At 45.4% G+C, this 13,736-nt stretch overlaps 1 protein-coding gene and 1 long non-coding RNA gene across 2 annotated transcripts in view; both read right to left on the reverse strand.

Annotated features, from left to right (window-relative positions):
* ACO2 (aconitase 2) overlaps positions 1 to 13,529 on the reverse strand; it is a 40,089-nt gene extending 26,560 nt beyond the window's left edge. The window contains exon 1 of the mRNA XM_039863341.1: positions 13,414 to 13,529. Coding sequence (XP_039719275.1) covers positions 13,414 to 13,449 — 36 coding nt within the window. The 5' untranslated portion in view covers positions 13,450 to 13,529. The remainder of the gene's footprint in view (positions 1 to 13,413) is intronic.
* LOC120602962 (uncharacterized) lies at positions 2,965 to 13,407 on the reverse strand. Its single transcript, XR_005652921.1, has 2 exons — positions 7,584 to 13,407; positions 2,965 to 6,069 (listed from the first exon to the last, which is right to left on the reverse strand). It is a non-coding gene; the product is annotated as an uncharacterized LOC120602962 (long non-coding RNA).
* Positions 13,530 to 13,736: the final 207 nt, after the last annotated feature.

The raw sequence follows: 13,736 nt of genomic DNA on the forward strand, positions 1-13,736 counted from the left end.
TAGACAACTGGGAAAGGCTCGATGAGAGTGTGACACTGAATGACGACTTGACGAAAGGTGCGAGCCGACCTGCAGCTAGCTGAAGGAAAGGTACTCCAGACAGAAAGCGTAAGGGGCCTCTGAAGTGAGAAAGCACACGTTGTGTTTCAAGATCGGAAAGGAGAGAGCGTTGTACACCCACACTGATAGCAGCATTACTCACAACAGCCAAAAAGTGCAAGCAACTCAAGTGTCCACTGACGGGGCAATGCGTAAACAAGATGTGGTACATACAATCAATGGAATATTAGTTAGTCTTAAAAAGGAATTTTAAAAGCCTAAGAAATGCTGTCACAAGCTACAACATGGATGAACCTTGACGACGTTAAGCTAAGGAAATAAGCCAGACACAGAAGGATAAATACTGTATGATCAGAGTATATGAGGTACCTGGAGTAAACAAGTTCATAGAAACAGAAAGCAGAATGGTGACTGCCAGAGGCTGAGGGACAAGGGAAACGGAGTTAGCATGGAAACGGCCGAAAATAAGGCTAAGAGGTAAAACGCAGCCAGGTATCATGAGGGACCTTGTAGGTGGAGGAGAAAAGCGCCCTAGCAACCTTGAACCTTATGAGTCTTGGTGGAACACCAGCGGATGGGAGGCCTCTAAGGAGCGAGGAGGCCATCTCCCACTTTCCTCCTTATCTCCCGACATGAGAATTTTTCCTCGTCTCCCAGGATCTGATGAGGTGAGGAGCTTTCTGCCCCGGATCTTTCAGACTAGAGCTGCAGAATATAAGGCCACTCAACTGCAACAAGGTACTCGCAACTTGCAATGCAATTATCCACTCCTTTTGTTTTGGCGTCGTCCTGTTTGGTGTGTGGGACTAGGACCCAGGGGACTGGCACCTTTGGCCTATTTTTCTCACTCTGTATGTAAATAATGAACTGTCTAAATAGGAAAGTGGCTTGTTGTACTTTTAGCGGTTCAATCAGTCAGGCTCTGACCTTGTCCTGTGTGTGTGAGCTTTACAGGAGGACACGTTAAAGGTTTAACTTGACCCCAACGCAGTGGGAAGCCACTGAAGTTAAGCAGCATCGTGACCAGATCGGAGTTGCATGTTTTACAAAAAAAAAAAATCACTGTGGCTGCTCTGTAGATACTACATTGAGGAGGTCCAGAAGTAGAACAGATTGATGGTGACTTATCACATAACATTTGTATTTTGACACTTGAGCCCCTACTCTGTGCCAAACAACAGGACACAGATACCAAGAAGAGTAAGAGGGTCCCTACACTAATACACCTTAGCCTGGCCAGGATCAGCGGGTAATTGTAACCCAGGTGACCTATGAGAGAAGGAAGCACACCCGAGGGCAGGCGTGCAACAGAGAGAACAACGAACTCTGCTTGGGCGCCCCAGCGAGGCTTCAGCAGCGGGGTGTGGAGGGTGTGGAGGATGTCTAGGAGTTTGCGAGACACTCAGAGAGGACAAGAAGTATGAAAAAGAAACAGAATCAGCAAGTGAAGTGGGCAGGAGCTATGAATCACTCAAAATGGTGGGAGGTAAAAGACAAAGCGGGAAATGGTGGACGGTCAGCCTAGAAACGGGGCAGGGCTAGGGAGGGTGTGGTTCACCATCCCAAAATTTGAATTATAGCCTGTGGTTTAAGAGAAGCAATGTGGCACAGTGCAAAGAACTTAGATCTAGCTCCAAAGCCCAGCTCTACCATTCACTAGTTGTGTGATCTGAAGCATGTTTTACCTTTGAATCTAGCTTTCTCATTTGGAAAAAGGGAATAATACCTGTAGTAAACATAGGAAATGATATGACTGGGTCCAAAGAACAATAATTATTATGTCAAATGCCACAAGCAAGTTTTTTTTAAAACATAGTGTCTGCTGGGATTTTCCTCCCATTTTAAAAAGCAGGACATATTTCGTGGAGAAAATTTAGAAAATACATAAAATACAATTTCACGACTCCCTGAAACCCATCCCGGGATGATACTTACCCATCACCACCCCTACACGAGATTCTGTGGGCTGATGCCAAGTACCTGGCAGCATTTAATACTCAGTGGCCCCAAGAGGGGTATCAAACACTGGTTGCATGCTGAATCTACCCCTCCCCAGTCCCCGGCATCATGGTACCCACTATACCCATACTGAGCAGGTGTCATGGCTGAGATTTCCAAGCAAAGGCAATGATAATAATAATTAGTAGTAGTAATAATATTTAATACTTTCTACTGAGTGCCAAGTTATAAGCGCTTTGATGACCAGCCCTACTGTATACGAGCCTCACTTAACGGATGAGGAAACTGAGGGCTGCAGAAGGGTAGTGACTGGTCCAAGGTCTTGCAGATAGAGAATAATCATGTCGGCGTTCAAAGACGGTCTGGCTCTAGAGCCCAACACTGAACTCTCCAAGCGTCTCCTGGCAACTCTAAGAACTGAGCTGTACATGAATGAATTAAAGAAATCATATAAAATCAAAATGGAGGATTTGCCGAACTGTTAACAGTGGCTATCCTTGGAGGGTGAAATTATGGAGAACATTTAACTTTTTATGTTTATGTAATTTTGAGCCTCGAACACTGAGCATACATTAATTTTAGAATAAAAAAAATTTTAAATATAAATTTCTTTCTAAGCACCACCCACGCTATTTCCGACAATCTGTGGTCTACTTCAGATTTTTAGATTTTTTTTTTTTAAAGAACATGAATGTTTATTCCCTATTATACGAAAGTCAGTGGGCAAAAAATTTAAAGATTTACAACATAAAGTGTTAACAAGGTTTGGGGAAAACAGTAAGTTCAAATTTGCGTGTTAGAGAATACTAATAAAGTCTTCTCAGCAGGAACTGGCAACGTACATAATGACCTAGTAATTCCATGTCTCTATATTCATCTGTACCACACATGTGCACAAGAAGGCAGCTGTAAGAATGCTCACTGTACCATTAAGTATTTTTAAAATTAGAAAAAAACAAAATGTCCATTTATTCTCTTAAAAGTTACATCTCATCCATTCTGTGAAATACTGTACAACACTTTAAAAAAAATCCCCAAGATTCATTGTTAAGTTACAGAAAAAACGTACAACGTAGTGACTTAACAGTTGATATTTCTGTATGTGCAGATATGTATGCAGATGTACAACTAAGGGGACATGCCCCGGCTGACCTGTTACTCCTGGGGTAGGCAGTTCAGGTGAGGGCTGGTAGAAAAGGAAGATTCTAGCTTTGTCAGTAGTGTTCAAATATTTGTAAGGACGTTTTCATTGCTACTTGTATGATTACGAGAACATATATTATTGTATATGTTTTAACTGGGACTGTAAAATTTTAAAAACACCAAAATATTACTAGTAGTTACCTCTGGGTGGCGGTGGGATATTACACATAATTATAGGTATTTTTATGATATTCTTTGTATCTTTGTATTTTCCAAGTTTCCTACAATAGATACCTTTATAAACAAGAAAAAGGGTAAGAAATTAATTTTAAAGTAAAAGTGGATATTATTGAGTCTTATCATGCTGACCACTGTGACTGGAGTATGAGAAGTCCCGATCAGTATTATTTAAATAAGAATGATGACTTGGCATGTTTTTAAAAAATAACTTATTTGGGTTTTGTTTTTATTTCCTAAGTCCAAAAGTAAACTCAAGGCTTAGTTCAACTTGGCCCGAGGGCCCAGAGACATTCCTGAGTTCACCTGTAAGCTCCTCCAACCCAGATGTCACAACGACTGGGAAATGGTAAAACTTTTTCCCACACTTGGAGCCCAAGTCTCAGGCCTTGTGAAATCCTGGGTAAATCGCAGGCCCTGATCTAGAAGAGAGACTTGCACTTTCTCAGGAACAAAGGGGATGAGGGTAGCCTCAAGGCAGAAAACCTCTCTTTAGCAAACTCCATAAACTCCTGATTCAACAAGATTACACCAAGAAGCTCATTTTCTTCCAGAAAGCCTATTCCAGTACTGGACAGTTCTAATATTTCACAAAAACAAATGCTTCTTATACTGAACTAAAACATGCGTCCGTTATCTCAGAAGACAGATGCCAGCATTGGAAACCTGGGCTCAAATCCCAGCTCTGTCCCCAAGCTGGGTGACCACGTATAGTTTTATTTAACCTCTCTAAACGTCTCTTTTCTCATCTGTAAACGGGGTTAATGCCTTTGCAGGCTGCAGTGAGAATTAAAGAAGAGTCACGACATGAAAGTACCCGGCCCAGTGCCCAACACACCCGAGGCCTCGCTTCCTAGCCCCATCCTTTGGAACCAGATCAAAGGAACTCAGCTACTCTCCCACACTGTTGAAAACCATAATCGTGTCTTCTCCATTCTAAACATCCCTATAGCACTTCCTCTGCTATAAAACTCCCTAATTTTACACTTAGGTGGGAGTTTCCCATCAGGGTGGCCAGTAGTCAGATGCCCTCAGATCTGTTTTGGAGTAAACAGCAGTTTGTTGTCACACTGCTCCATGCCAGCGACTGTGGTAAACCTTGCCACGCAGAGCTCAGCCTCCGTAACTGCTCTGAAGATGCAGAGGCCCAGAGATAAGAAGTGGCCTGCCCAAGGTCACACAACTGGGAACCTGCTGAGCCCAGGCCCTTCTCTCTATGCTATAGACCAGGGGACCCCAACCCCTGGTACCAGTCCGTGGCCTATTAGGAACTGAGTTGCACAGCAGGAGGTGAGCAGCAGGTGAGACAGCGAAGCTTCATCTGTACTTGCAGCCACTGCCCAGCACCAACCAGCATCACCGCCTCAGCTCCGCCTCAGATCATCAGGCATTAGAACCTCATAGAAGCACTGACCCCTGCCTGGTGCCAAAAAGGTTGGAGGCCACTACTATAGACAGCGTCTCTCAACTTCTGCTCGGGCCCGGCAGTCAGGTGAGCTCAGTCCTCCTTAGGGGCTCTCAGTCCCAAGTGCTGAACCAGAGTGCCTCTGGCAGAGTCTGGCTCCTTGGTCTGGTAGTGTCCGCTCCCTTGCTGGATGGGATACAAATCCCAGGGCTTCCAAGGCGTCAGGAAGGCTTTGCTGATCCTGCATTTACTGACACAGGATGAACTCTGAAGGAAGGAGCTTACCCAAAGTGAACCCCGCTGGGGAGCTGGGCCGGCAATGAAATGAATGAAGAAAAAAAAAAAGAAACAAACGAAACTGTGCCAGGAAGATCACAAAGGTTACCTTATGTCACCCTTTCAATAACTGTGCCAAGTGGGATTTTTACAGGTCATTATGTTCCTCGTTTAGATGGGATAATGGAGACTTAGATGAGAAAGTAAATTCCACTAAAATGTAAGCTCCATGAGGGCAGAAAACTTGTCTATTCTGGTCACCGTTGTATACTCAGAGCCCAGGACAATGTCTGACACACAGCAGTTGATCAAGAAATACTTGGCAATGGAATGGATGAAGGCAGAGCCATGATCTGAATGCTAGTCTCTTCATCATGCTTTCAAATTCACGTTGTGAGCGCCTCTGGCAGAGGCCGTGCTGAGCCACTGGTGCCTGTTCGGAGCCAGAGCATATGGGAAAGCGGTCCACCCCGCGGCATGTCACATGCACACCCACTCAGAACTGTGGCCTACCCACTTGGCCAAGGTCAGACATGCTGCTCTGTTCCCAAGGGCAGATGTCCTCCCCTGGGACCAACTGTATCCAGAGAACAGTCTGAACCAAAGGGGCTGACACCTTCTTAGGGAGGAGGCCAGAGTGGCTGGGCCAGTTTGACTTTCTGGCCAATCAGTGAAGCACAGTGTACCCCAGCGCTGCCTTAGGGAACCATGTGTCAGTGGGCACCAGCATGCAGTGCGAGTGAGCTGTCTAACTAAGCTGGGCTCTTGAAAGAGGCCCGGTCTCTTGAGACAGCTGCTTCATCAACAGAGAAGTCACCGGCCCCATTCTGACCTGTCGCGTGCCATTGCAGAAACACTCCAACACCAGTGCCAAGTCACAGAAAGGGCATCTACTCTAGAGGTGAATGAATCTGGCTTAGAATCTCAGCTCCCCTAGTTGTGGGACCTGAGACAAGGTTCTTCACCTCTCTGAGCCTCAGTTTTCTCTTCTGTAAAATGGGAGTAAAAGAGTAGAGATTTTTAAAATTAGAAAGAATGTATTGGTTGGAAATGCAGAGAAAAAAGTCTGGAATGATAAATACAAAATTCCTACCAGTAGTTGTTTCTGGGGACTGGATAGAGAGAAGGAAAGAGAACTTTTATGAATATACTGTATTCTTTAAGGAAAAAATATATGAAAAGTACCGAGCTCAATAGCTGGGTTCCTGGCAGGCATTCAATAAATGTAGGCTGCCGTTACACAGTTCTCCTGGGAGAATGAGATGCAGCCACTCCCACACGCCTGCCTACATCCTAGAGAACTATGGGCTGCATTACCCATCATGCCTTCTCCTCCCTTCCTAGCCACCGAAGACCAGGAGCCCCAGTGCAGGTCACCAGCACCAGGACAGCACATCTCAGAACTGAAATGATACTGAAAAGGTCTCATTTATTCACTTATTCTGCCTTTGAATACCTAACACAGAGTTATTTGTGTTAGCTATGCAGGCCCTGTCCAGTGGTGGGGAATGCATGACCTTATAAGGCAGCCCATTGCACCAGCGGGATGACTTCCAGGGCTCGAGTGGGTTAAGACCCCTGGTTCCTCTGACCATGACCCTCAGCCTTCAGGCTCACAGCTCTTAGCAACTAGCGGCCTAGCCCTTCCTAGTGGGAAAGCCCCTGGTGGACTGACTCTGCCTGGGTGGACAACACAGGAATGCATGCCAGTCAACACCCACCTAATAAGAAGCATCTTCCCACACCTCCGCTGCTTCTTCCCATTTTCTCCCACCCCTAGTAGGAGATGCCTGGCACCTCTCCTAAGAATCCAAAGCTAAACAATTCCCTCCTGCCAGAAGGCAGTCAGCTAGCTCGGTTGCTATGCAACTGGCAGGCACAAAAGTGATGTAGTCCTTTTCAGAGGCTTGGGAAGGGGGGCAGGAAGCCAGTCTCTCCAACTCACAGCCTCTAACCGGCTCCAAGGCAGTAGGAGGTCCCCTTTAAGGAATCAGTTGATGGATTCACTCATCTAATTGCCCCTTGCTGCTGGCATGAGCAGCAGAAACTCCAGGCACACTGTGAACTGCATGCAAATCCATAGCCCCGCTCTAGCTCCTGGGGCAGCAGCTTTGCACCAACTTCGGAAGGGCATCCTCCAGGCGCTCCAGAGGCACCCTGTGAGGCTGACCCACAGCTTGGCCTCTCCCTCTTAAGCTTTGCTGGTATTTGGAGCAGGAGGCATTCATGGCCCCAAACAGACATGCATCCAAAAAGGCGTGGAGCCAGTACAACCGTGTCCCCTCTATCTAGCCTGCTCTACAGAGACCTAGTTTCTACTCTCTACCCCCGGGGAGGGCTCTGGGGAGACAGGCTGGTCGAGTGGTAGAAAGCCTGCATTCTGCAGTCAACAAATCTGCATTCAAAACCTGGCTGTGCTGCACGCTAGCTGTTGCCTCAGACAAGTATTTAACCTCTCCGGGTCTCAGTTTCATCATCGTGAAAACAAGATAATGATACATACCTCTTCGGGTGCTTGTGAAGGACAAACGAGGCAGTATTTGTAAAACAAGACCTGGTTCAGTGACTGGCGCAGCCATCTGAGTAAATGCGCCACCACGACACCCCGGTTCCAGGACGGTCCAGTCTGGAGTCGGCCCCGCCCAGCATGTGCACCCCTCCGCTTGCTGCAGCCCAATCACTGTATTACAGTTATGAAGTGACTTCTTCCTCACCAGCATACAAGCTCTTTCACAGGCAGAGCCCTTGTCTTCAACCAGCTCTGTGGCCCTCTCAGTAAACAACAACAAAAATAACAGTAACAACACAACGTCCAGCAGAAGGTGAAGGAGCCCGGCACTGAACTGGGGGTCGAGGACTAGAGGAACTCCTGAGACCCATTAGGTAGGTACTTCCCAGGACTGGCCACGGACTGGCTACCGTTTCCATCTCCGCACATGAAAGCAGAAACACTCCTACTGGGCCTAAATTCCCCAAGGATTTTAATATCTAAGGATGAAACTACTGTAAATGTAATTCTAGAGCTCATTTTCTCAATGTTGCCCTTCAACTTAGAGAATAAAAAACAGGAAGTCGGTGGATTCATTGTTCCCTCTCCTCCAGGCTCTCTTAGAGCAGTACCCAAAAGGTTTTCCTGAACGACTACTACATACCCAGTATCCATGGAGATTATGCAAGGACGAAGCGGTTTCCTTAAAGCCAGTTTTTCCAAACCTATGAGCTGAGGGTAAGCGCTGGGGCGATGGAGGCCGTGGGCCACATACAGGGCTAGAGACAGAGACAAACATTCCCCAAGGGCTGAGACCTTGCGCCAGATTTGCCTCAAGTACTTTGTACACAGAGTCCCATTTAATACTCACAACCACCCCCTGGGGCAGAAAACAGTGTGTCCATTTTACAGAATGGGAAACTGAGGCTCTGGAATGTTAACTATTTCGCCGAGGGCCACAGGGCAAAGGCGGAATTCTTGACCTTGCTCCAAAGCCGGTGCCCTTCCCTCTGGCCCAAGCTTTGCAGAATGAAACCCCCAAAACCATTCTCCATGCTTTTTAGGACCCCCAAATAAAGAAAGGCTTCTATAGGCTGATTAAGGGCGTATTCCTAAAATAACACCAGAAATCATTCACAAATTTTTATAGTGCATTAGAGTTTAAAGAATTTTTCAAATATGATTAGGCCTTCAGGACCTTTCTTAATGGGAGGATAGCTATTAATGTTCCATTCTGCAGATGTGTAACCGGAGGGCCACAGAGGGTTGAGACCTTGTTGAAGCCACAGGGTAAGACTGTGGCAGAGTAAGTCTCCCCAAGATTCCTGATAGTCTACGTGCTGCTTTGAAAATACTGTGAGCAGCCTCCTTGCAGTCCTTACCCTCCTTTACGCTGACAGGTCCAGAGCCTTCCAAACCAGGGTGTCAAAGAAAGCTGGAGCCAATGAAGATGACCGCTCAAGCATCAACATTCATTTTAAATACTTCCCACATGGCCCTCCCGAGGCACCAGGTACCAGAATAAAGCCCAAGATAGAACAGGGTTCACGGCAGACAGGATGCTCATGCTCAACTGAGAGAGCCTGGGACAAGACAATTGACCCTATCCTGCTTCCTTATCAGTGAAATACAAGTACCTGTTGAGAGCTGATAAAAGGATCAAGAACTTATGAATCACTTTCAGCTCTACCTAAGATTTACGAGTACTATGAAAACAGAGAACTACTGAATTCAAGGTCACCTATCTCTCAACTGCTCATGCCCCAAACCTAAGTGTCGTCCTCAATTATTTCCCATGCCTTACACTCTACATCCAACCCATCTGCCTCCAAAATAGCTCCACTACCAGAACCCTAGTCCCAGACACCTTCACCACTCCCTGGTCAACTCCAACAGCCCCACTGGTCTCCTTGCCACCTCCTCTGTCCCCCTGTGGGCCATCATCCATGCAGCAGCTTGAAGACGCCTCTCAACCATAAATCAGATCCTGTCGCTCCACAGCTTAAAACCTTCATTACACTTGGAGTACAACCCAACGTCCTTACGAGAGCCTCTATGACCCTGGTAACTTGGTGTGACCTCTTGATCACACCATCCTCTCCTCTCAACACCTCAGCCACACTGGCCTTATTTCTCATCCTCGACACACTAAGCTCATACTTATCTCAGGGGCTTTGCACGTGCTGCTCCTTCTACTTGAAGTCTCCTCCCCTAAAATGCTGAAGGACTGCCTTCTCATCACTAACCCTCAGCTCAAATGTCGCCCCTTCTGAGAGGCCTTCCCCAATCACCCCAGTAAAATCCATGACATACCACATGCCCACCCTAACTCTACCACACTATCCCAGTTTATCTTCCTTGTAGCACTCAGAAACTAGAATTTTCTTATTCGTCTACTTGCTTATTTTCTGGCTCCCCAGAACTACAATATAGGTTCCGCTATTCTTGTTCAGTATTGCACTCCCAGCGTCCAGAACAGTGCTAGGCATATAGTAAAATTTCAATAAACATTTTGGGAACGGTTGGTCCAAAAGACAATGGTGTGCTCCCCTAGTCCTCAAGACGGTGATTCTACCCCATCTGCTCAAACTGAGATTGGAAGTTTTATTTACTCATCCATTCAATCATTCATTCATTCACTCAAATCAAATCGACAGTTGACTATAGGACACCTGAGAGGGTACCACAGTGAACATGTAACCAGAATGAGCTGTTTCACAATTCAAAGAAAGATTTTTTTTTACATGGTACTTTATAGAGGCACTTTTAACTTCTGCCAAATGTCAGACTTCTTTGAGTTAAATGCCATCTCAGATTTACCTACAAGAGGTTACATGGCTTCCCCAAAGTCACATGATGAAAACTCAAGGTACCCAATACTCAAGGTAAAACCAAAACCTAAATGTATTTGCAAGTACCCAACCCCTTTCTTTAATTATTCATAGTCATTTGCACAAAAATGATAAAAACCAGAGAGTAAATTAAACGTGGCTTTTCAAAATTTTCACCTAAATTTCCTTCATTCTGTTTTTAATTTTACTATCTAGTAGCAAGTCCTGTCAAATGATAGGACGTTTTCAACTTTAACAGCACTGTTCTCAGGTTATGGAGCATTAATGGTACCCTGGTCAACAGGCTGATCTTGATTCCAAAGGGAAGCAGTATAGTTAGTGCAAGGGCTGGAACCTCAGGCTTTGGAACAGAACGGTGCAGATTCAAATCAAATCTGCTAGTGATAAGGCCCTCAGCAAGTTAATTTTGTTTTACTTAACAATAATATCACACTTACCAGATGCAGACAGGATTCTAAGTACTTTGCAGTTACAATACTATCATTAGATAAGTCAGATCTACTATTATCCGTATCTTATAGGTGAAGAAACGAACACAGAGAGGTGAAGTAACCTGCCCAAAGTCGAAACCAGTGAATATGAGAGTCAGCATTCAAATAAGGTAGTGTGATGCAAGACCCACACTCTTAACCATTACACTACATTTCTGCTCTAATTCTCTTTCTTCATCTATAGGACAGAGCTAACTGGTCTGCCTTATCTCGCAGGGTCACATGAAATCACTGGCACACAGTAAGATAAATGTTAGCTACTCTTAGTGATAGTAGTAATTGCCATCACTCTATTAATGTACCTTCACCTTTGGTCTAGCCAAAGGCAGAAGAAAAATATTTTGACTGAAGATCTCCAAGGTTCTCTACAGTAGAATACATTGGAATATAGTGGAAGCTCCATGAGAACAAGAATTGTCTGCTTTTGCTTGTCATTGTATCTACAGTAAACAGTGGGTGCTCAGCAAATATGCGGTGAATGAGGTAGGAAAATTTTATGCATGGACAGGGTTATGCAGACATGACAGCTAAGATAGTATCATCACCTCTTAAATGGAGCTAAACACAAAAGAGGTAAATTTATAAGGTTTTCAGAGGACTGTGTTAGCTGGCCGTTATTTAACGTAGACAGCCTGGCTACTGGGAGGCAGTGTGGTATAATGGTGTTCATTCACCTTAGCTAAATGAACAAACATAGACCTGAATATTAGTCCTGACTGCTACTGGAAGTCACCGGGGCTCTCACGGTCTTGGATTATCTGTCAAAGAGGAAGTCGGACTACCAGATCATAAACAAATATATTCTACTTTCTCATGACTTTAGAACAGTCATCATAACAATCTGAATGGATGGAAATCACCGAGTACTCAATAAACATGTCAATGAATGTGCTCCCCAATTGACAGATAAGGAAACCAGGATACAGAAGTAACTTGCTCAAGGTCACAGGGTCAAGGGAGAATATGAACTATAGCCCAGCTCTCTTTCTATTCCCGACTAACACTCATGCTTTCGAAGACCCTTTTTCAGTTCAAAAACACTGTGATATCTGTCTGCTTTTCCAAGTTCAATAAACCTGTAATCGCTACCAAATAATCATCTTATTAATAATCTTGCCTGACTTCACTACATCATGGGATAGCAGGATTAGGAAGAAACAACTACAGTATTTCTACATTGTCAACCTAGAGACTCAAAAGATCTATAGAAAAAATTAGGGCAAATTCCTCGTCTTTGCCCAAAATTGAGAGATTAGAAGTGTTTTAAGATAAATGATGATTTCACTTTAACCATAAGGTTTAAATTTAAGAAAGGAAAAAAACTTCTAGTAACACAATGCTTCCTGAGTACAGCATATAACACCTTTAAAATTCTTTAATCAAAGTTGTGCCACTTGAATCAAAGTAGATTCACAAAGTTAAATGTAAAAGGTTGTCAAGAATATCTACCAATTCTTGCTTTATTTTTATTAACAAAATACATGCTTGACACTAAACCTTTCAGTATAAAACCTTCCTAGGATTGTCAAGTTGGGAATAAAAAAAGTCCATCTGACAGTCACAATTTTCTAGATGGTTCATAACAGGAGAGTCAAGGTCAAACTGTCATGTCTCTTTACTCTCCCATCTAGTAATTGAAAAGCAACTAATAGTGAGCTCAAAATACTCCATTCTGGTACTCTCACGAATACGAATGTTAGCTCAAGGATCACACTCTGGCTCAGAAAGTTCTGTGAGGGCAGGCTGACATGAGGGCAAGGAGAAAAGAGGGGCTGTAAGTTGGGCAGATGTTCAGGTCATTTCGGTGACAGCAGTTAACTTTCACTTACTTTCATTACCTGTCAAATAAGATTAATCATCTCATCAGATGGTTATATGACTCAAAATAAGGTAAGGAATTAAAAATCCTTCAATCTTACGCAAAGGTGAGTCTCTACTATTATTACTATTTACTATATCCGGGGCTGGATAACCCCCGCCCCCATTCTTGGCTATCTGTTCCGCAGCATCCCTGAAAGATGGAACAGGAGGATACTTTCTTCTCCAGACTCCAGGCCTAGCAACAGTAGATACACCTGGATAGCAAGTCTCTGCTGCTGAGAGATGAGAAGTGAGGACTTCAGGCGCTGGGCCCAGCGGGCTCACCACCGACCATACGCCCAGTCACCTTGTCCTAACCTTGAGGAACGTAAAGAAACCCTACTGAGAAGGGGAGTGAGGTCGCCAAAAAGGAGAAAAGGTGCATCCACTCTCCAACCGGCCGCCGCTGCTTGGATCCACGCTTCCCACGGGGCGGGGACAGGGCTGGGAGAGCTGACTGCGCCAGGGTCCCCTTGACCTCGGGCGCCGGAGGATCGGGCACGGGCGCAGGGCCCACGGTCGGGAAATGTATACAAAAAGTCACCGAAGGTTGGGCCCGCCTCGCCTCGCCGCGCCCACAGCCGCAGGCACAATTGGAGGTAACCCGCCCCCGTGAACCCAGAAGGCCCTGAGCTCGCTCACCTGCAACCGGGTCACCAAAAGGCTGTAAGGCGCCATTTTGTGCACTGACAAAGATGAGGTCGCGCGAAAGTGACGTGACGCACGGTCTATTTAAAGCCTTCGGGCAGGGGCGCGGCCTAAAGAGAGACGTCACGGGGAAGGCGGGGCCTCCGCAGAGGCGCCAGAGCACTGAGAGTGCAGTGGGCGGAGCTACCGCGTTAGGAACCTACACGGAAAAAAGCTGCATAAGAGCACTTACGGAAGTAAATATCACACAAAGATATCTTATCGAAGTGCAGATGTCACCTTTGTACTTTGCATTTGTCTCTCTCATTCAAATCGGG

The sequence above is a fragment of the Pteropus medius genome, unplaced genomic scaffold (genome assembly GCF_902729225.1).
Source record: "Pteropus medius unplaced genomic scaffold, Ma_sr-lr_union100, whole genome shotgun sequence".
In the NCBI taxonomy this organism is placed as follows: Eukaryota; Metazoa; Chordata; class Mammalia; order Chiroptera; family Pteropodidae; genus Pteropus; species Pteropus medius.